Source organism: Oncorhynchus masou, chromosome 20, assembly GCF_036934945.1.
Source record: "Oncorhynchus masou masou isolate Uvic2021 chromosome 20, UVic_Omas_1.1, whole genome shotgun sequence".
In the NCBI taxonomy this organism is placed as follows: domain Eukaryota; kingdom Metazoa; phylum Chordata; class Actinopteri; order Salmoniformes; family Salmonidae; genus Oncorhynchus; species Oncorhynchus masou.
The window spans coordinates 19,349,983-19,372,931 of record NC_088231.1 but is presented as its reverse complement, the minus strand read 5'-3'; the positions used below and the strand labels follow the sequence as shown (position 1 = coordinate 19,372,931).

Here is a 22,949-nt window from a genome sequence, read left to right as displayed (position 1 = left end):
TCAATGCTCCTGTCCTGTTAACCTCCTCAAAGCTCCTGTCCTGTTAACCTCCTCAAAGCTCCTGTCCTGTTAACTTCCTCAAAGCTCCTGTCCTGTTAACCTCCTCAATGCTCCTGTCCTGTTAACTTCCTCAATGCTCCTGTCCTGTTAACCTCCTCAAAGCTCCTGTCCTGTTAACCTCCTCAAAGCTCCTGTCCTGTTAACTTCCTCAATGCTCCTGTCCTGTTAACCTCCTCAATGCTCCTGTCCTGTTAACCTCCTCAAAGCTCCTGTCCTGTTAACTTCCTCAATGCTCCTGTCCTGTTAACCTCCTCAAAGCTCCTGTCCTGTTAACCTCCTCAAAGCTCCTGTCCTGTTAACTTCCTCAATGCTCCTGTCCTGTTAACCTCCTCAAAGCTCCTGTCCTGTGCTGAGGTTGCTGCTGCAGCCCCTGATAAATCACAATATAAAAGTATTTACTTCCCATCCAAACCAAATCAGTGCAACAGGCCTTTATTACACCTGTGTGAGCAGAGCAGAAAACTTGTCAGCAGAGCGGGGACAAAACATTCTGGATTCTTTCTCTGTTTTGTTCTGAGCTGTGTCCTCTGGTCTAACCTGCAGACTGTGTCCTCTGGTCTAACCTGCAGCCTGTGTCCTCTGGTCTAACCTGCGGCCTGTGTCCCCTGGTCTAACCTGCGGCCTGTGTCCCCTGGTCTAACCTGCAGCCTGTGTCCCCTGGTCTAACCTGCAGCCTGTGTCCTCTGGTCTAACCTGCAGCCTGTGCCCTCTGGTCTAACCTGCAGCCTGTGTCCTCTGGTCTAACCTGCAGCCTGTGTCCTCTGGTCTAACCTGCAGCCTGTGTCCTCTGGTCTAACCTGCAGCCTGTGTCCTCTGGTCTAACCTGCAGCCTGTGTCCTCTGGTCTAACCTGCAGCCTGTGTCCTCTGGTCTAACCTGCAGCCTGTGTCCTCTGGTCTAACCTGCAGCCTGTGTCCTCTGGTCTAACCTGCAGCCTGTGTCCTCTGGTCTAACCTGCAGCCTGTGTCCTCTGGTCTAACCTGCAGCCTGTGTCCTCTGGTCTAACCTGCAGCCTGTGTCCTCTGGTCTAACTTGCAGGCTGTGTCCTCTGGTCTAACCTGCAGCCTGTGTCCTTTGGTCTAACCTGCAGCCTGTGTCCTCTGCTTGTCCCTCTGTACTTTGATTACCTGCTCTGTCCTCCTCTGTCCTCCTCTGTCCTCCTTCTGTTGATTTTTCTGGGCAGGAAGTCATGGTATCCTCTGCCCAGAGACTCCTCCTCCTGGGCTCCACTTCACAGGAGCTGTGACATCTTCAGCGTGAGACAATCAGCCCGATGTGATCGGTATCGATCTACCGCAGGGGGAGGGAAAGTCGGCCGGGGGATGAGAGGAAAAAGGGAGGGAACAACAGAAACATGAAAGGAAAGGAGATCTGTCAGGGCCCTGGGAGAGGGTTGAGGTGGTCGAAGAGAGGAGAGGGGGATGAGAAGGAAAGACGAAGGCCTCAGGCGTGATCGGATGTCCCTATCCCACGCAGGGATATCGCCCCGGCCGTTGGAAACACCCTTCTTTAATCAACTGCTAATCCGCGCTGGTGTAAAGGTAAACTCCCGACGTCCTTTCAGCGTTAATTAAACCTAACATGTCCTCCCCCGTGATGTCATCCTCAAGGTCGTCAACACGGACAGGGGAATACAGACCGGCATGGTGCTGGATGGCTTTGTACCCTGACTGAGGGGTCCAGCCAGGCTGCGAGGACTGGGTGCACAGATGCAGGGTGTGAGCTAATTTCTGTATGATTCCATGATGATTTAAACTGGTGACAGTTCGCTGTTCATTAGCTCAAACGTGATTAATATTGGTCTCTATACTGCTGGAGATGTAATAGCAGTCAGTGAATATGTTGTTTGGCAGACTGGGTTGATAAATTGTCTTGTAATATATACCATTAAGCAGACTCTTTAATCCAGATTTAATGACAGTCACGCGTGCACGCATTTTACATACAGGTGGTCCTGGGAATCGAACACCCTACCCTGGCGTTGCAAGCACCATGGTTTACCAACTGAGATATAGAAATCTCGTCTATAGACTGTGTTAAGATTCTTTAATTATCTCTTACACACACGCCCACCTGTTCCATCCCTACACTTTCCCTCGCTCTTGTTCATCCTCGTCCCCTGTGGCACAAGGACAATGAGATGCGGTGTTGAAGTCCTAATGGCCATTAGTTTCCAGGTGGTTTGACCCGGCTCTCTGTGGCACCACATCAGCATGGTTATTGGCTGGGATAACTCCCCCTGGGTCTTAATGACTGCTACCAACCATTTATCTTTGAGTCAACGACCAAGGCTGTAGCTTTAAGAAGAAACACACGTCAGGGCTTGTGGAAATACATGTATAGACAGACAGATGGATGGACAGATGTCCATGCACACACACACTCCCACCTATTGCCTAGTTAGTTTTACCTACATGAGGTACCTACATGTACATATTACCTCAACTACCTCATACCCCCGCACATTGGCTCGGTACCGGTACCCCGCACATTGACTCGGTACCGGTACCCCCACACATTGGCTCGGTACCTCATACCCCTGCACATTGGCTCGGTACCGGTACCCCGCACATTGACTCGGTACCTCATACCCCCGCACATTGGCTCGGTACCGGTACCCCGCACATTGACTCGGTACCGGTACCCCCGCACATTGACTCGGTACCGGTACCCCGCACATTGGCTCGGTACCGGTAACCCTGCACATTGACTCGGTACCGGTAACCCTGCACATTGACTCGGTACCGGTAACCCTGCACATTGACTCGGTACCGGTAACCCTGCACATTGACTCGGTACCGGTACTCTTGTCACCCATGTTCACACGTGAGAGAATAAGTCCAAACAGTGAAACAGAGAAAACCAGTGTTGGTTCAGTCACCGTGAAGAAACTGTTCAGGAGAGGAGGGAGGGAGGGGAGGGAGTGGAGAGACAAACATCCAAAGGAACAAAAGTTGTTTTATTTTTTTTATTTAATATTCATTCATTTTTTTTGTAAATTCACATGAAAGTATTGTACGTTTTCCGGGTTAGGGTAACTTTGCGCATAGACACAGAAGCACACACACACACACAAACTGCCTAATCACTTTTACCCCTATCTACATGTACATATTACCTCAACTTCCCCGTACCCCTGCATATTGACTCAGTACTGGTACCCTTTATATAGCCTCGTTGTTGTTATTTATTGTGCTACTATTTCTTTTAAACTCTGTGTTGTTGGGAAAGGACTCGCGAGTAAAGCATTTCACAGTAAAGTATACACCTTTTGTATTCCACACGTGACAAATAAAATTTGATTTGACACACACACACACACACACACACACACACACACACACACACACACACACACACACACACACACACACACACACACACACACACACACACACACACACACACACACACACACAGCTGTAACCCTCATGTGCTGGAGAAGAATCCCTTCTCTCTTTGACCAACAGAAAGGAGACAGCGAAAAGATGGACTGGAGTAGCGAGAGCAGCAGGGCCACAACCTTTATCTCCCTCCATAGCAGACAGAGAGACAGACGGACTGGAGTAGCGAGTGCAGCAGGGCCACAACCTTTATCTCCCTCCATAGCAGACAGAGAGACAGACGGACTGGAGTAGCGAGAGCAGCAGGGCCACAACCTTTATCTCCCTTCATAGCAGACAGAGACAGAGAAAGACAGAGAAAGACGGGGTTGTGATCTTCAGTGGAGGAGGGCTGAGAGATCTTTTCTCATTTAGCGGAAAGGAAATGAGAAAGCATTCTGCTGTGAAGTCCAGGCCACAGGCTTTGTTACACACTGTGGGGGTCAGCGGGGTTCACATATAAGGTCAAATAAATGTTAAGGGCCATCTTGCTTCCTCTGTACGTTCCGCGAAAGGCTTGCCGACAGCGTATCTGTTTCTGAGAAAGATTTAATGCTGAATGGATGTGACTTTTTTCTCTTCATCTTCATCATCTCCTGCTACTTTCTCCCTCTCTCACTAGCATCGTCATTCCTGCAAAGAAAACATGTATAGATGAATCACACACTTTCTCTCAGACACACACTCACACGCACAAGCACGCACGCACTAGGGTTTCCCGGCCAAACCCATTATAGTTTCCGGGGATAAATAATGGCGAGGAACTGGTATATTATAATCAATTATTTCTACGAACAGCATGACGTGAAATGGAACTGGTAAATTATATACAATGTCTAAATATATATATATAGTGGGGAGAACAAGTATTTGATACACTGCCGACTTAGCAGGCTTTCCTACTTACAAAGCATGTAGAGGCCTGTCATTTCACAGGCAACGTATGATCTCTGTAACTGCAAACAAAGGTTTCTGTACCAAATATTAAGTTCTGCTTTTCTGATGTATCAAATACTTATGTCATGCAATAAAATGGAAATGAATTACTTAAAAATCATACAGTGTGATTTTCTGGATTTTTGTTTTAGATTCCGTCTCTCACAGTTGAAGTGTATATATGATAAAAATTACAGACATCTATATGCTTTGTAAGTAGGAAAACCTGCAAAATCGGCAGTGTATCAAATACTTGTTCTCCCCACTGTATATATTAATAGAAATAGAGAGAGAGAAAGAGGTAGTTTCACTTGCTTTGGCAATGTAAACATATGTTTCCCATGCCAATAAAGCCCTTTGAATTTCATTGAGAGAGAGAGAGAGAGGGGGAGAGAAGAGAGAGAATGGTGAGAGAAGAGAGAGCGAGGGAGCGAGAGAGAGAGAGAGAGAGAGAGAGAGAGAGAGAGAGATAGTGAGAGAGAGAGAGAAATAGTGAGAGATAACGAGAGAGAGAGATGGGGACAGGAAGTGAAGAATGGCCAGTAGTGTCCAGACAGACAGAGCGCGGTAGGATGGAAGGAAGGAGGGAGGGAGGCTGTTAGATTATCTCTCTCTGTGCAGACCTCCCTCTGCTCTGATTAAGATCAGACACGTCAGCACTCTGGACCTGATGGATCCCCAACATTAACCCACCCTCCCTCTGCTCTGTGTGTGTGTGTGTGTGTCTGTGTGTGTGCATTTAACGGTGTGCCCTCAATTACCTGAGGGGGTATTGGTGTGAGCATGAGAACATGTGTGTGTGTGTGTGTGTGTGTGTGTGTGTGTGTGTGTGTGTGTTTGTGTATGTGTGTTTCAAGCCGAGCCTCCTCCATTACCTCAGGTCAGAACAAAGACCCAGGCGTGGCTAGGGGGAATCAGTGATGGAGTTCAGCGGATAAGCAGTGTGTGTGTGTGTAGCAGTGGGCTCAGGTGCTAGCCTCTCGTAATGACTAGAGCTGAGCACACAGGTTTGTAGAAGAGCAGCGTACAGCATATTCTGGCCTCAGGGCACAGCTGGGAGATATAGGGTAGTACAGGACACACACACATTGGCATCCGTACAAACGCACAACATTATTTCACTCATACCAAATGCCTTCCCACACACTGCAGACAAACCTCTCTCTCTCTCTCTCTCTCTCTCTCTCTCTAGGATGCACCAATAATAATAAACCCCTAATAATAACAGCGGCCATATTGTCCAACACCTGCCTCACCATCTCTTAACCTCCGCTACCCATCCCCCCCAATCTGGATTTGAGCAGCGGCACTGGGCTTGGGTGGTCAGTCTGTTTATTTTGTATACAATGGAGAATGATAGTGTTTGTCCCAGCGTACTGTCTGACAGACAAGAGGGAATGTAAGCGGAGGATGGTTAGCTGAGACGGGATGGTTAGCTGAGACCGGATGGTTAGCTGAGACCGGATGGTTAGCTGAGACCGGATGGTTAGCTGAGACGGGATGGTTAGCTGAGACCGGATGGTTAGCTGAGACGGGATGGTTAGCTGAGACCGGATGGTTAGCTGAGATGGGATGGTTAGCTGAGACCGGATGGTTAGCTGAGACTGATGGTTAGCTGAGACTGGATGGTTAGCTGAGACGGGATGGTTAGCTGAGACGGGACGGTTAGCTGAGACGGGATGGTTAGCTGAGACCGGATGGTTAGCTGAGACGGGATGGTTAGCTGAGACCGGATGGTTAGCTGAGACGGGATGGTTAGCTGAGACCGGATGGTTAGCTGAGACCGGATGGTTAGCTGAGACGGGATGGTTAGCTGAGACGGGATGGTTAGCTGAGACCGGATGGTTAGCTGAGACGGGATGGTTAGCTGAGACCGGATGGTTAGCTGAGACCGGATGGTTAGCTGAGACTGGATGGTTAGCTGAGACTGGATGGTTAGCTGAGACGGGATGGTTAGCTGAGACGGGATGGTTAGCTGAGACGGGATGGTTAGCTGAGACCGGATGGTTAGCTGAGACCGGATGGTTAGCTGAGACCGGATGGTTAGCTGAGACCGGATGGTTAGCTGAGACCGGATGGTTAGCTGAGACAGGATGTGCAACGGAATGATGACCATGCTCAGAGATAGTGGTCTGCGGCATCGCAGTCTCAAGAGACTAATCAAATCAAATGTTATTTGGCGCATTCTTCGTAAAAAACAGGTGTAGACTAACAGTGTAATGCTTACTTACGGGTTCTTTCCCCACAATGCAGTTAAAGATCAAAAATAAAACATAGAAATAGTGACACAAGGAATAAATACCATATATTCCGTGTGCCTTGGGGGTTAGATGTTAACATCTGCTGTGGCTGTACAGTACAGTCCATGAACAGGAATGAGATATGACCAGGAACAACTCAGAGCCAATCTAGTCCGGTCAGGAAGTCAGGAGAACCAATGGGTAATTCCACGCACGACCCCGATATCTTTGTTTATCCTCATCCTCATACCATTAGAAAGTAACCTCACATCCTTCCCCCGACTAGGAAATGAAGACAATTGATTGGTGACAACATTGCCATGCCAACGGCGGAACAAGTGGAAATGTAATCCCAGCGTGAAACCCCCAAAGGACCCTGCAGGATTTGCATTCCCCAAATTGAAGTCCGACCTCCCCATTTACAGCCAAGCTGTCACTTCAAACAAAAAAATTAAAACAATATTTTTTGTATCCTTTTTAACATTTGTCAAGTGTTTAATTTAAATCTTCCTTTGATAGCCTTTCGGGTGACATTGAAACTCAATAAATAATCATGAAGCAATCATAACAACACAAAGCCTATTCATCATATCGCTAATAAGTACCTAAAATAGGTACCTAAAGTACCTAAACTACTCCACTGACATGGTGCTAGTCTATGGAGTCTTCACTGACATGGTGCTAGTCTATGGAGTCTTCACTGACATGGTGCTAGTCTATGGAGTCTTCACTGACATGGTGCTAGTCTATGGAGTCTTCACTGACATGGTGCTAGTCTATGGAGTCTTCACTGACATGGTGCTAGTCTATGGAGTCTTCACTGACATGGTGCTAGTCTATGGAGTCTCCACTGACATGGTGCTAGTCTATGGAGTCTCCACTGACATGGTGCGTTGAAGTGAATGTCATTGATACTCCCGTCTTTTGGGCAGATTCACATATTTCTGTTTTATGTTCATTTGATCTGATAATCAAATTGTCTCCGAGTTACAGATTACGACTTCGATGACCAGATTGCATGTAGAATAGTGTAGAATACAATAGAAAGAATATCTAAGAGTAGAAAGTAGAATATTATAGATTAACATAGAATAGAACAAAAATTGTAAGTTGAATCGTCAAATCACATTCCAACACATAAACCCCGGCCACTCCAGCCCATGCTAATGCTTGCCCATGTCAACCGAGGATAACCCATCCAAAATAGATCTCCATTGTGGCTCAGGGCTGTCATGCATCCATGTTTAATGTCTCGCCGACACGCCAAAGACTCTTCGCCTGACTCGTCGAGGGGGTCCTAAACTAGTGTGATGTCACCATCAAAGAGTTGGCTTTGAAGAATCACCCGCTGCATTTAGTGTGCAGCGCGGCCAAATCCACCAGCTGCATTTAGTGTGCAGCGCGGCCAAATCCACCCGCTGCATTTAGTGTGCAGCGCGGCCAAATCCACCCGCTGCATTTAGTGTGCAGCGCGATAAATCCACCCGCTGCATTTAGTGTGCAGCGCAGATCCGACCCCCCAGATTAGTGTAGCCAAATCCACCCGCTGCATTTAGTGTGCAGCGCGGCCAAATCCACCAGCTGCATTTAGTGTGCAGCGCATTTATGCTTGCCAAATCCACCCGCTGCATTTAGTGTGCAGCGCGGCCAAATCCACCAGCTGCATTTAGTGTGCAGCGCGGCCAAATCCACCAGCTGCATTTAGTGTGCAGCGCGGCCAAATCCACCCGCTGCATTTAGTGTGCAGCGCGGCCAAATCCACCCGCTGCATTTAGTGTGCAGCGCAGCCAAATCCACCCGCTGCATTTAGTGTGCAGCGCGGCCAAATCCACCAGCAGCATTTAGTGTGCAGCGCGGCCAAATCCACCAGCTGCATTTAGTGTGCTACAAAACAGTGTTCTGAAATCCACACAGAAACCGTGTCTGAACAGCTTTGATCTACGTGGATCGACGTCAAATTATGGCTCACTGGGGATTCACATAGAGCAAGACTGTGTATTGATGCCACCCTATAGCATGTAAGGATAGCTAGAGGAATAACGCGTTAGTAATAGCAGCAGCAATAGTACCGTTCAAAAGAGATGCTTGGTTAGTCTGTCATCCAGGCCGGTTACTGCTTCAAACACGAAGACTACTGATATCAAACACACTGTGGCAAGCTGCAGCTTCAGAGCACCATTGTCGGTTCCTACACCATTGTCAGTCACACCCCCCCCCCCCAGCCCCCCCCTCCCAGGTAATGAAGAGGTGAGCCTATATCTGTCCGAGGGGGATCCGTCTTTTATGTGTTTTCTGCTGCTCACCTATTGATCTGTTTGTTCGAAGACAGAAGAGGAAAAGTTAAGGAGAGGAGGAGGAGATGTGCAGACAAGGGGAAAGGTGACTTGTACAGGAAAATAGACCTGGAAGAGAGAGAGAGAGCGAGCGACTCGAGAGAGTAAGAGCGCGGGAGGGAACGACAGAGGGAATTCATTATGTTAATATTGTAAATTAATCACTTCATTCCCAAAGTATGCTTTGGCAATATCTACATTGTTTTGTCATGCCTAAAAAGCTATTTTAATTTAATTGAGAAAGAGAGAGTGAGGCAGAAGAAATTAAAAACAGTACTATAGTGTTAGGTATGTGGTTATCGAGCTCTCGCTCTGTCTCTCTCTCTCTGTCGATCTCCCTCTCTGTCGCTCTCTCTCTCTGTCGCTCTCTCTCTCTGTCGCTCTCTCTCTCTGTCGATCTCTGTCGATCTCTCTCTCTCGCTCTCTCTCTCTGTCGCTCTCTCTCTCTCTCTGTCTCTCTGTCTCTCTCTCTGTCTCTCTGTCTCTCTCTCTGTCTCTCTCTCTGTCGTTCTCTCTCTCTCTCTCTGTCGCTCTCCCTGTCGCTCTCTCTCCCTGTCGCTCTCTCTCTGTCGCTCGCTCGCTCTCTCTGTCGCTCTCTCTTACGCTCTCTCTTACGCTCTCTCTTACGCTCTCTCTTACGCTCTCTCTGTCGCTCTCTCTTACGCTCTCTCTTACGCTCTCTCTTTGTCTCTGTGTACAGGGGGGACACGTTGACATTTATCACTTTGAGGGATTTCACTGATATCTGGAGGATATTGGGAGCCATAGTGGGAATAACACCTCGGAAAATGCATCTGCACAATTTGATTTGGGACCAGGAATGCCGGCGGCCTATGGGAATGGCTGGGGGCCTCGCGAAAAACCCGCACCTCTCTCTCTCTCTCTCTCTCTCTCTCTCTCACGCTCACACAAACACACTCGCTCTCGCCCTTTTATTTGGTAGAAACTAAACCCCTTCCGGCGTATTTTAGGTTATTTTCAAGTCGCGGGCAGATTTGATTGCAGGAAGCCATTATGAAAACAGACGGGGTAGAAAATCAGCAATTGGCAGGCAGGGTCACCTCATCCAAACTGATTTGCATATATATTATTATGGGCGGTCCCAGGGGCCCCTGGGCATGCTGGGTATATTACAGACTAGGCCGCCCCCCTGACCACCCCGCGCCAAATTGAGTTGAAAAGACAAATAGATGAAAAACAAGTAAACAGATCCGCAACTTTTGACAGGTTTGTTTATCTGTCAGGGCATTGGATGGAAATATTCATGGTAATGTTGTATCTCAAATGGAATCCTTGTCCTATATAGTGCACTATGTTTACCATAGAGCTCTGGGCAAAAATAATACATAAATAGCATCATTTTCCTATATAGTGCACTACGTTTACCATAGAGCTCTGGGCAAAAATAATACACAAATAGGGTGCCATTTTGGGCGCCTCCCTCAATTTCGGTATGCCCCCGCTCTCTCCCCATCCAGGCGGGATTTCCATAGGCTCCATTACACACGCCGGCCACTTTCACAGCTGGGTTTCTGTCAGAGTTAGAGAAGGCTGTTTACCTGTGCCTTGAGCCACGACGAATGGTCTATCTAAAGCCATTAACATATTCACTTTAACATGTGACTTGATCTGGCTTTTTGTCCCGCTAAAAGTGTCATCTACAGTCATGTTTAGCCACTAATGAACCATTGGGTTCCCCTTCCGCCTGAACACTGAATGTTTTTCAATTGACCCATCTATCAAGTGAGAAAACCCTTCCTCTGCAAGCCTCGTCACGTCTCCATGAGGACATGATATAGTTCCCTAGCAACATCCTTACTCAGTGAAGATACTCTATCTGCTCAGCATGATTTAGGTTGGAGCAGAAACCTGCATAATCACTTAATCGAGGCCTAATGTTGAGCAAACTGAGCATTTCCCGATGCTCTTATGAAACCACTCTTAGATATCTTGTATGTTAACACATTGAGGTTTACATGACATAAACGTGGCATAAACCTGAACTTTTCAACACTTGTTTGTGCGGGTCAAACAACCAGCCTTACAACAAGCTACCTCTCAGCACACAGTCACACTTTCCCTCCAGACCTCCAGGGGGCACTATGGGTAACTCACCACGGTGAAATTCATGACCTTGAGGATCCAGATGGTGAGCGCCAGGTTGACGATCATGGTGACCAGGAGCAGGAGGATGAAGAAGTAGAGGCAGCGCTTCCTCCAGCCGTAGATACCCACCGGGTAGGCCTGGGTACCTTGGTGTACCCGCTGGCTCAGGGTGTTGGGCTGGGCCGCAAGGATGTACTGCTCCTGGGTCATCTGGAGGAGGAGGAGAGAACAGAAATAGGATTCAAACCCACAGTCTTCCAACTGATGAAGCACTCCTCTAACGTCTAGGCTGTCTGATGCCCTCTGGAACTTCCAAGATGGAGATCAGGTGCAGTGAGAGGAGAGAGGGCAGAAATGGTTGGGGGATGAGGGTAAAGACAGACAGAGGTGACAAAGAGATTAGGGATGTGAGGTTGGAGGTTAGCGGAGATGGGGAAGCAATGGAGTGGAAGGTGTGAGCAGGAAGAGGGAGACAGAGGTTATTGTGGGGAGAGGGGATGAGAGAAAGGTTTAGGACCAATGGGACATAGAAAGAGAGAAAGGGTTAGGACCAATGGGACAGGGAAGAGAGAAAGGGTTAGGACCAATGGGACAAGGAAAGAGAGAAAGGGTTAGGACCAATGGGACAAGGAAAGAGAGAAAGGGTTAAGACCAATGGGACAGGGAAAGAGAGAGAAAGGGTTAGGACCAATGGGACAGGGAAAGAGAGAGAAAGGGTTAGGACCAATGGGACAGGGAAAGAGAGAGAAAGGGTTAGGACCAATGGGACAGGGAAAGAGAGAAAGGGTTGGGACCAATGGGACAGGGAAAGGGTTAGGTCCAATGGAACAGGGAAAGGGTTAGGTCCAATGGGACAGGGAAAGGGTTAGGACCAATGGGACAGGGAAAGGGTTAGGACCAATGGGACAGGGAAAGGGTTAGGACCAATGGGACAGGGAAAGGGTTAGGACCAATGGGACAGGGAAAGGGTTAGGACCAATGGGACAGTGAAAGGGTTAGGACCAATGGGACAGGGAAAGGGTTAGGACCAATGGGACAGGGAAAGGGTTAGGTCCAATGGGACAGGGAAAGGGTTAGGACCAATGGGACAGGGAAAGGGTTAGGACCAATGGGACAGGGAAAGGGTTAGGACCAATGGGACAGTGAAAGGGTTAGGACCAATGGGACAGGGAAAGAGAGAAAGGGTTAGGAACAATGGGACATGGAAAGAGAGAAAGGGTTGGGACCAATGGGACAGGGAAAGGGTTAGGTCCAATGGAACAGGGAAAGGGTTAGGTCCAATGGGACAGGGAAAGGGTTAGGACCAATGGGACAGGGAAAGGGTTAGGTCCAATGGGACAGGGAAAGGGTTAGGACCAATGGGACAGGGAAAGGGTTAGGACCAATGGGACAGGGAAAGGGTTAGGACCAATGGGACAGGGAAAGGGTTAGGACCAATGGGACAGGGAAAGGGTTAGGACCAATGGGACAGGGAAAGGGTTAGGACCAATGGGACAGGGAAAGGGTTAGGACCAATGGGACAGGGAAAGGGTTAGGACCAATGGGACAGGGAAAGGGTTAGGACCAATGGGACAGGGAAAGGGTTAGGACCAATGGGACAGGGAAAGGGTTAGGACCAATGGGACAGGGAAAGAGAGGATGGGAGGCAAGAAAGAGGGGTCAAGGTTAGAGAGAGAGGGAAGGAAAGGAGAGGAGATGGATGAAGTGAGACGGAAAGAGGAAGAAGACGACAGAGGAAAGGAGGAAGAGAAGGACAAAGAGAGGAGAGGAGGGATGGGGGTGGAGCAGAGGGAGAGAATGGACAGATGACGGAGAGAGAGAGAGAGAAAGACAGAGAGAGATGTTATTTGGCCCTAAACAGAGAGTACACAGTGGCACTGTGACTGACCCAAACTTAAGGAAAGCTTTAGCACTTCCTGACCTCCTGCCCAATGTATGACCATATCAGAGACACATATTTCCCTCAGATTACACAGATCCACAAAGAATTCAAAAACAAACGCGATTTTGATAAACTCTCATATCTACTGGGTGAAATACCACAGTGTGTCATCACAGCAGCAAGATTTGTGACCTGTTGCCACAAGAAAATGGCAACCAGTGAAAAACAAACACCATTGTAAATACAACCCATATTTATGTTTATTTATTTTCCCTTTTGTACATTAACCATTTGCACATCGTTACAACACTGTATATATACATAATGTGACATTTATAATGTCTTTATTGTTTTGAAACGTCTGTATGTGTAATGTTTTTGTTGTTTATTTTACTTTTGTATATTATCTACCTCACTTGCTTTGGCAATGTTAACACATTTCCCATACCAATAAAGCCCCATGAATTGAATTGAATTGAGCGAGAGACACAGAGAGAGAGACAGAGAGACAGAGAGAAAGAGAGACAGAGAGACAGAGAGAAAGAGAGACAGAGAGACGAGAGACAGAGAGAAAGAGAGAGAGAGAGAGAGAGAGAGAGAGAGAGAGAGAGACCGAGAGCAGTGGATAGAGCAGAGATAGAGAAGACAGGTGGTGTGGAAGGAAGAAAGTGAGGGAGGGAGGGAGGGAGGGAAGGAGGGAGGGAGGGAGGGAGGGAGGGAGGGAGGCAAGATGAGAACGGAGAAAGAGAGTGCGAAGGAGAGCGGGAGAGTGAAGATAAGAAAGACAGGAGAGAAAACCCATTCGTTCTACTGCTTGAAGAGCTGAGGATAGGAAAGATACCACTCTGCCAGGCCTCTGGTATCTCCCTGTAGATCTCTAGTCTATATTGCTGGGCTCTGCCTGGATTCTCACTAAAGTCTCACCGGGAACTAGAGAATCCATTCGACACATCAGTGAATGCCCATTACTCACAAGCCCATAGAAAATGACACGGTGACGTATTGAATTAGCAATAGTGTTCGGCAGCGGTGTTCTGCTGTTGGAGATTGCAGACATTCTCACTGGCATTTTCACTGCTTGCCGAACTTGATTGTTTGTGTAAACAGCATGACTGTATCCTACCATTCAGAATGCTGTGTTAGAAGTCCAAAATGTCACCGCTATTTCCTTTTAGTGCCTATGGGCCTTGGTCTAAAGTAGTGCACTAAAGAGGGAATAGGGTTCTATTTGGGACAGAGACATTGCCTGGGCTCAACAGGTCAGAGCTGCTTCATAGCCCCGGGACTTCATGTGGCTATAAATATCTAATGAGCAACGCATTAGAAGTGAAGAAACATTACTTCTCATTCCCACCACCTCCTCCCTCAATCTGTCTCTCTCTCTATTTCCTCTCACTGTTTGTTGCCACATATGTTCCTTTTCTCATTTCTCGTCCTTTTTCTGAACGTCCCTAAATGTGACCGCATCTCTCCTCTCCCTCTTTACCTTACTCCTCGCTCTATCCGTCTTTCCCTCTCCTTCTCTCTTTCTTTCTATTCATTTCTCTCTTTTCCCTCTTAGTCTCTCATTCCTTTCCCATCCATCTCTCTAGCTCTCTCTCCATTTCTCCATCTCCCTGTTACGCTCTCTATCACACTATCCATCTTTTACACCTCTCTCTCTCCATCCCCCTCTCCCTCTCCCTCTACGCTACCTGTATGCCTCTCAACCCCTCCACCACCAACCCCATGTAGTCTCAATACATTTCTCAAATTGAACTGACAAGGAGCGATCCATCACGCCCGGGTCTCCCCGCCCGAGGCTTTCCAACGGAGCCGCAACGTGACTTTATTAACGCCTTAACAGCCAAACGCCTCTGCTGTCGCGGCAACCCAGGCGCCGCCGCGATCCAATCAGCCCGATAGCGTCCTGTGCTGCATCACCACATCTCAGCAACCATTGAAGACGGGAAGGCTTTAGAGAGGAAGGTAGGGGGGAAAGACATGGGAAAACTCACAGAGAGTGAGGTTGGTTGTTTGTTTTGAGGGGGTGGTGGAGGGGGAATTTCCCAGAATTCCCTGGGTAGAGATACATGGAGGAAACGGGATGGAAAGGAAAAGGGAAGAGATGGAGGAATGGCTCAGCTGTAAAGCATTGATGTGGGAGGGAGAGTTATATTAGTGAGGTATAGTTGAAGAGGTGTGGAAAGGTCTGGGTTAAAGGCACACAGATGACTCATAGAGAGACTAACGTTAAGGGTAATGATACTACATCGTCAGTCAGATACCTGCAAGAGGCGTGTGTGTGTGTACCCGCCTGCCTGCGTTCATGTGTGTGTGTGTGTGTGTGTGTGTGTGTGTGTGTGTGTGTGTGTGTGTGTGTGCGTGTGTGTTTAATGACTCATGCCTCAGTCAGAGAGGAGTAGTGAAAGCATCAAGGGACAGGAAGTGATCCAGCCAGCCAAGATGTAATGCTATTTTCTCTTCCTGCAGATTGCCCTATTGAATCCCATTCCCCAAATGGAAACACATCTCCTCTGATACAATGACTCAGAGTACAGGTGATTGAAGGTGTGTAAGAAAACACCCTCTGCATCCCAAATAGCACCCTATTCCCTACATGGTGCACTTTAAAGGGAATACAGTGCCATTTGGGACACCGACACAGCTCATCAGAGAACTGGGAGGGAGATAATGGTGTTGGGAGGGGCAAGTGACTTTTCCTTGTTAAAGACAGGAAAGGAGGACGGAGAAGAGAACGTTTTGACTAGCTTGTATATGTGGTTGCTAAATTACCAAAATGTCAATGTACCTGTTAAAGACGCAGTCCGGGATCTTAAGCTCAACAAATTCGTAAAAAAATATAATTTGATTCGTAACATATCATACGAATTGCAAAACGTTATTATTTGACAGTTCTTTGCAGGACATAACATATCAAATTAAATGTATGACATAGTACACAATTGGATGACATAGTACACAATTGGATGACGTAGTACACAATTGGATGACGTAGTACACATTTGGATGACGTAGTACACATTTGGATAACGTAGTACACATTTGGATGACGTAGTACACAATTGCATGACGTAGTACACAGAAAGCGGGGACCCGTTTTGGACTGAGGCTTTCAAAACTACTGGCTGGAATAATACAAAATGTTCCGGAGCGTTACTTTAAAAACTGACAAAGGGATGACCAATTTTGTTCTTTGAAAGATTGTCATCTTTTGCGGTCTTTCGTATCGTGTACGACCTGCCTAGCAGACATCGGGTTGTATGGTCCAGAGGAAAAGTCATATGTTAACTTCCCTGACTAGCGCACTCGTCCTGTCACACCAAACATGTCAATTATGTAACATGTTTCCTCAATCGATACTGCTTTCAACTTGCTTCCATTTCACGCAATGACATTCGGCAGAGTTTGAGCACACACGGTAAGTCGCATTAAACAAATCAATACATCTTTTAAAAGGTCATAGCAGTTGTTGCTGTAACTCAACTTACGGTAGAGAGGCAGACAGTGCAGATTTGTGGCTAATTAAACTTTGCCGTCACAAGAGTGTGTGTGTGTGTTTGTGTGTGCGTGTGCGTGTGCGTGTGTGTGTGTGTGTGTGTGCGTGTATGTGTGTGTGTGCAAAATGTACACATGTAGGATCTGAATTTGATTAAACTTTTTTTGAAGGAAATACAAACTTGTAGTGTATTTGAGTTTAAAAGACATTTAAAGTTTGTAATTTCCACTTTAAAATGTCGGACTTGGGGCCTCCCGAGTGACACAGCGGTCTAAGGCACTGCATCCCCAACGGGCGGGTGCAGAAAAGGGGGGTTTGGCGGAACATGTTTCGGAGGACACATGTCTCGACCTTCGCCTCTCCCGAGCCCGTTGGGGAGTTGCATCGATGACACAAGATCAAAATTGGATCGCAATTGGATATCACGAAAAAGGGGGTACAGTATAAAGGAAAAATAAATAAATGCTCAAACAACTCACTTCAGCATCCATTATCTGACAGTGAAGAAGCAGTGTCTCCTTCCCAAGTTTCCCTGATGAACCTCCCCTGTGGTAGGTTTCTAGGTGTGTACTGTACTGTCCTATGTAATCACTGTCATGTTCATATCCAATTAACGCCTCAAACAAGGTCAAAGGCAGGAGGAAGTTGGCCAGGGAAACATGGGAAGGAGGACACTGCTTCTTTACAGTCAGATAACGGATGCTGAAGAGAATTGGTTTGATGATTTTAAAAGGAGGGAGACGGAACTGGTTGTCGAGGAAAGTAGGCTACGTCTCACTGTGTGCAAGTGTGTGTTTGTGAGAAGCTTCTAAATAATAATGCAGCTGCTATGTGTGTGTGTGCATGTGCGCATGTGCAGACATGTTTAACTATACTTGGGGGGGGGTCTTAAGGTTAGGTTCTCGTGTTAAGACTAGGGTCAAGGTTAGGGTAAGGGTAAGGGTTAGGGGTTAGGGAAAATAGGATTTTGAATGGAACTGAATTGTGTGTTCCCACAAGGTTAGTTATACAAGGTTGTGTGTGTGTGTGATTAATGTCCATTAATTATAAGTCAAACAATAATTCACAGTTCCTGTTGCTGCAGGATTATTTTCCTGCTGTGAGAAACGGTTCAATTTAAGATCAGATACTATTGACAACTTCTCACTTTTTCTCTCCCTGCCTCCCGTCCATCCCCTCCACCACCCCCTCGCTCCACATCAGATGTTTGAGAAAATCAAACCTCCTAGGCTGAAGTAGCCCTGCACAGGCTATCATCAAACAAACTCACTTCAGCATCCGTTATCTGACTGAAAAGAAGCAGTGTCCTCCTTCCCAAGTTTCCCTGATGAACCTCCCCTGTGGTAGGTTTCTAAGTGTGTACTGTACTATGTAATCACTCATTTCCACATCCAATTAACGCCTTAAACAAGGTTTAAGGCAGTTGGTAGTTGGCCAGGGAAACTGTTACATCTGCGCCTGCCACGCCCTTTACTGCTCATCCTGTGTCTCCCTAACCTGCTGCCACTCCCACAGTGCTATCTCCCTTTTCCTCTTTGTGTGTGTGTGTGTGTGTGTGTGTGTGTGTGTGTGTGTGTGTGTGTGTGTGTGTGTGTGTGTGTGTGTGTGTGTGTGTGTGTGTGTGTGTGTGTGTGTGTGTGTGTGTGTGTGTGTGTGAGTGATTGTATGGGCGGACACAGGTATGCTGGAGTCGGAGCAGATCCCCACCAGCTGCAACCTGTTCCATAATCAAGACCTCTACAAACACAGCCTTGCCACTTCCACGCTGCCAGATTGTAATCTTTGCTCAGTCAGTCTCCATTTTTGTAGCTGTTACTTCCTGCTTAGATCCTGTTTTCGTGTTGTGCCTGTTTTCCTGTGCTTGACGCTGTTTTCCTCTTCTGCTCTGACTCTGGTCCGTGTCTCCAGTCCCACGTCTCGTCAGTCATGCTACACTGTCCTGGACCCCCCCACTCCACTGCATCCTTGGATTCCTCTCAGGACCTGCTTACCCAGTCCCAACTCCCCTCGACCCAGCCTCAGCCTCCGCACCTGGTTTCCTGCAACCCGCCCGAGCTTCCCCTGACCTGCACTCCATCTTCCCCCTGTGTTTCAATAAATACCTGGGTTACCTCATCCCGTCTCCTCATCTGAGTCTGCTCTTGGGTTCACCTGCTCCACTCCGCGTGACAGAAACTTGGGAAGGAGGACACCGATTCCTTTCAGTCAGATAACGGATGCTGAAGAGAATTGGTTTGATGATTTTAAAAGGAGGGAGACGGAACTGGTTGTCGAGGAAAGTAGGCTACGTTTCACTGTGTGTAAGTGTGTGTTTGTGAGAAGCTTCTAAATAATAATGTAGCTGCTGTGTGTGTGTGTGTGTGTGTGTGTGTGTGTGTGTGTGTGTGTGTGTGTGTGTGTGGAGCACGGGGAGAAGATATAATACAATGTGTTTGCCTGAATCCTCGTGGCCCCGTGAAACTGATAAACAGCCATGATTCTAGACTCATTATCAAAGAATTTTTCACGACTGAGTACTGCACAGTTAAGGATTACATGACTCAATGCTCACCAGGCTCACATTCTCCATGTCTTTAACAGTGTGAGGAACAGCTGTGTGTGTGTTTGTTTTCTGTCACACATGATATCACACCAGATTGTAATCATGGAACTATTACACACCATACAAGCTATAAAAACAGACATTACTGCAGGGCAGGAGAGGGAAATATATTGGTATCTGAGATCACAAAACATTGAGAAATTGGCAATTTTAAGAACTTTTAAGACCTGCACATCTCCTGCAGAAAAAATGTTTAACCTTTATTTAACTAGGCAAGTCAGTTAACCTCTACGGATCGGTAGTCTTGATACAACATTTTGAACAGATATGCAATGGTTCATTGGATCATCCTAAAACGTTGCATATAAACTGCTGCCATCTAGTGTCAAAATATAAATAGCGTCTGTGCTGGAATAATACTTTATGGCCTTTCTCTTGCATTTCAAAGATGATGGTACAAAAAAATTTTTTTTTTTGTTTCTTTGTATTATCTTTTACCAGATCTAATGTGTTATATTCTCCTACATTAATTTCACATTTCAACAAACTTCAAAGAGTTTCCTTTCAAATGGTATTAAGAATATGAATATCCTTGCTTCAGGTCAAGAACTACAAGCAGTTAGATTTGGGTATGTCATTTTAGGTGAAAATTGTCAAAGATTTTTTTTTAAAGGGTTCAATCCTTTAAGAAAAAAAGTATTATTTACATTTACAATGACGGCCTACACCAGCCAAAGCCAGACGATGCTGGGCCAATTGTGCACCACCCTATGGAACTCACAATCACAGCCACTTGTGATACAGCCTGGATACGAACCAGGCTGGTATCACTGTAGTCTGTAGTGACACCTCAAGCACTGAGATGCAGTGCCTTAGACCTCTGCACCACTCGGGAACCCACTGCAAGACCTTATGATCGGTATACTGTACATGATAGACAACATCTTGGTGTTATTAAACTCCATAGTGTGCTCTAACGTCTAGAATATGTCCAGACTCTGAAACACAAATGTTCACAATCATTTATTCAACATATAAATATTCATATGAATATCTCAAAACTACCCTTTTTCATTGTGTTCATTTTAAGACATATTGTTTGGAATGATAAACTCTACAAGTACATCACATTTCCAGAGTTCTGATCAATGTTATGAGCACCACCAACGCAGTGAATGGATTCAAACTCCTGCTGCTAGTCAGTTGCTGAATATCAATGTCTATGTACACAGTAAAATGGGTCATGTCATTAAAAGTACCAGAGAACCACTCTGGAAGTTTGATGTGTTTCAAGAGTATTTTGTTCCAAACCATGTCTTAAAATAAGATATATCAAAATGGGTAAATATTCATATTCATATTATTGAATAAATGAATGTGAATGTGTAAGTCAGAGTCTGGACATATTCCATCAGTTAGATCACATTATAAAGAGTATGATGACACCATGATGTTGTCTGTATCTGGTACGGTTCACAGGTCATAAGGTCTTACAGGAGACATGTCTAGGTCTAACAAGGGCCTAAAGTGGCTACTTTCATCATGATTTTCAAAAAAGATATGTTTTGTGATACGAATGGAAAAAGCATGTTAAACATTCTTTCTCCCAATGAAGTTTCTATGTGAGAATTCCCGGAACAATCTGAGATGCCAGAAATATTTCCTGCTGGGCTGGCGTGGAATGACCCGGCAGTGGACAGTTCTTTACTTCTGATAAAGACTTAGAACACTACACACAACAAATATTTGTATTCATTTCTACTGCATTTAACACTTTTGTCCAAAGCGACTTAGAGTAATGTGTGCATACATTAGATACAGTGGTGGCCACAGCCAGGAATCAAAACCATAATTCTGGAATTGCATGTCACACTCTTCCAACTGAGCCATACAGGACCTCACTGAGCCACTCCTAGATAAACATTCCTATGTTGTGTGTGTGTGTGTGTGTGTGTGTGCGCGCTTTTGTGTGTGTGGTGGTGTGTGTGTCCGGTCCGGTGGTTTTGACCTGCCAGCCTATCTCCCTGTGCGGTCAACCACCCAGTAATCCTTCAGATTTAGTGCGGCCAGCCGAGCTCCCGTGTTTGTCGTGAACACACAGAAACACACAGCGAGAGATGATGTTCAACTACAGCACCTAAACTCATACAGTATCTAGGGCCCCTGGGTACCTTGTTTTGCAGAACTACACACTGGAATCTGACAGAGGGTCAAACTAATAACCCAAGCTTGCAAACGTAGTCTGTGTTCCAAATGGCACCCTATTCCCTATGTAGTCCACAAGTAGTGCATTATATAGGGCATAGGGTGGCATTTGGGACAAGAGGTTTCCCCCCTCTAGTTTGTCAGAAAAGTAGTGGACCCTTAACCCAGTGGGCCCTATACCCTATTACTTATACCCTGCTACATGCCTGTGTACGGCCAAGACCACTTTAATGTTTACAGTATTTTGAAAATGTTTCTTGATAGGTTCTCATGTACGGCAAAGACCACATTTAACTTCACAAATTCCTTGTATAATTATTTGATGTTTTATGAATCTTAAAACTGATGTATAGTGCTTCTCTGGGTATTTTTTTGCGTCATTTATTTCCTTATTGCCTGTCTGTGTTTGTTGGGGAGGTATCCTGTTGTTTTAGGTTCTCTACCTGGAGATGGTAGGTAGTTAATTACAGATGTAGGATCTTCATTTGATCACCCTGTTGCAGGAGAACTTGCCCTCAATGCAGGAAATGTAAAACATGTACAGTAGTTGAGGTTAAAAAAGGCTTCTGAAGTTTGTAACTTCCACTTTGAAATTTCAGACTTGATTTTCCCTTACAAAAAAGTATATTTATTATAATCCACAAAATAATTCATATTTACTGTTGATGCATGATTATTTTCCTGCTGTGGCATACTGGCTCAAATTGAGATCCGACATCTGTGGTATGTGGTTTCAGAGCTGATCGACAGGTATCCTGTTGTTTTAAACTATCTACCTGGGGATGGTAGTTCATTAGTGTAATGTTTCAGACCTGATGGGAGTCAAGAAGGAGATAGGGTACAAGACAGATTAGTGACAGGCTCAATTAGAGAAGACCCGATAGGATGTCAGGCCAGTCAGCCAAGCAGCATCCTGAAACCTGATTGGCCAGGGGCGGACTGGGGCGAGAAATCAGCCGTGGCATTTTCTAGCACACCGGACCATTTCTATCCCAGCCACATAAGGATCTTTCTGGGCAAAAAAATATATCTTCGGTTGAGCCACTGGCCTCTAAATGTTTGCCAACTGCACCAGTCAATAAAAGCGTGCCAGTCATCTAAGTCCACTAACTACACCATCTAAGTCCACTACCTACACCATCTAAGTCCACTGCCTACACCATCTAAGTCCACTACCTACACCATCTAAGTCCACTGCCTACACCATCTAAGTCCACTACCTACACCATCTGTCCACTACCTACACCATCTAAGTCCACTACCTACACCATCTAAGTCCACTACCTACACCATCTAAGTCCACTACCTACACCATCTAAGTCCACTACCTACACCATCTAAGTCCACTACCTACACCATCTAAGTCCACTACCTACACCATGTAAGTCCACTACCTACACCATCTAAGACCACGACCTACACCATCTAAGTCCACTACCTACACCATCTAAGTCCACTACCTACACCATCTAAGTCCACTACCTACACCATCTAAGTCCACTACCTACACCATCTAAGTCCACTACCTACACCATCTAAGTCCACTACCTACACCATCTAAGTCCACTACCTACACCATCTAAGTCCACTACCTACACCATCTAAGTCCACTACCTACACCATCTAAGTCCACTACCTACATCATCTAAGTCCACTACCTACACCATCTAAGTCCACTACCTACACCATCTAAGTCCACGACCTACACCATCTAAGTCCACTACCTACACCATCTAAGTCCACTGCCTACACCATCTAAGTCCA

General features: G+C 46.3%; 1 protein-coding gene across 1 annotated transcript in view; it reads right to left on the bottom strand.

Moving 5' to 3' along the window:
- Nucleotides 1-22,949, bottom strand: part of LOC135506571 (zeta-sarcoglycan-like) — a 259,447-nt gene that overhangs the window by 49,519 nt on the left and 186,979 nt on the right. Inside the window, exon 2 of the mRNA XM_064925911.1 lies at nt 11,067-11,267. Coding sequence (XP_064781983.1) covers nt 11,067-11,267 — 201 coding nt within the window. The remainder of the gene's footprint in view (nt 1-11,066; nt 11,268-22,949) is intronic.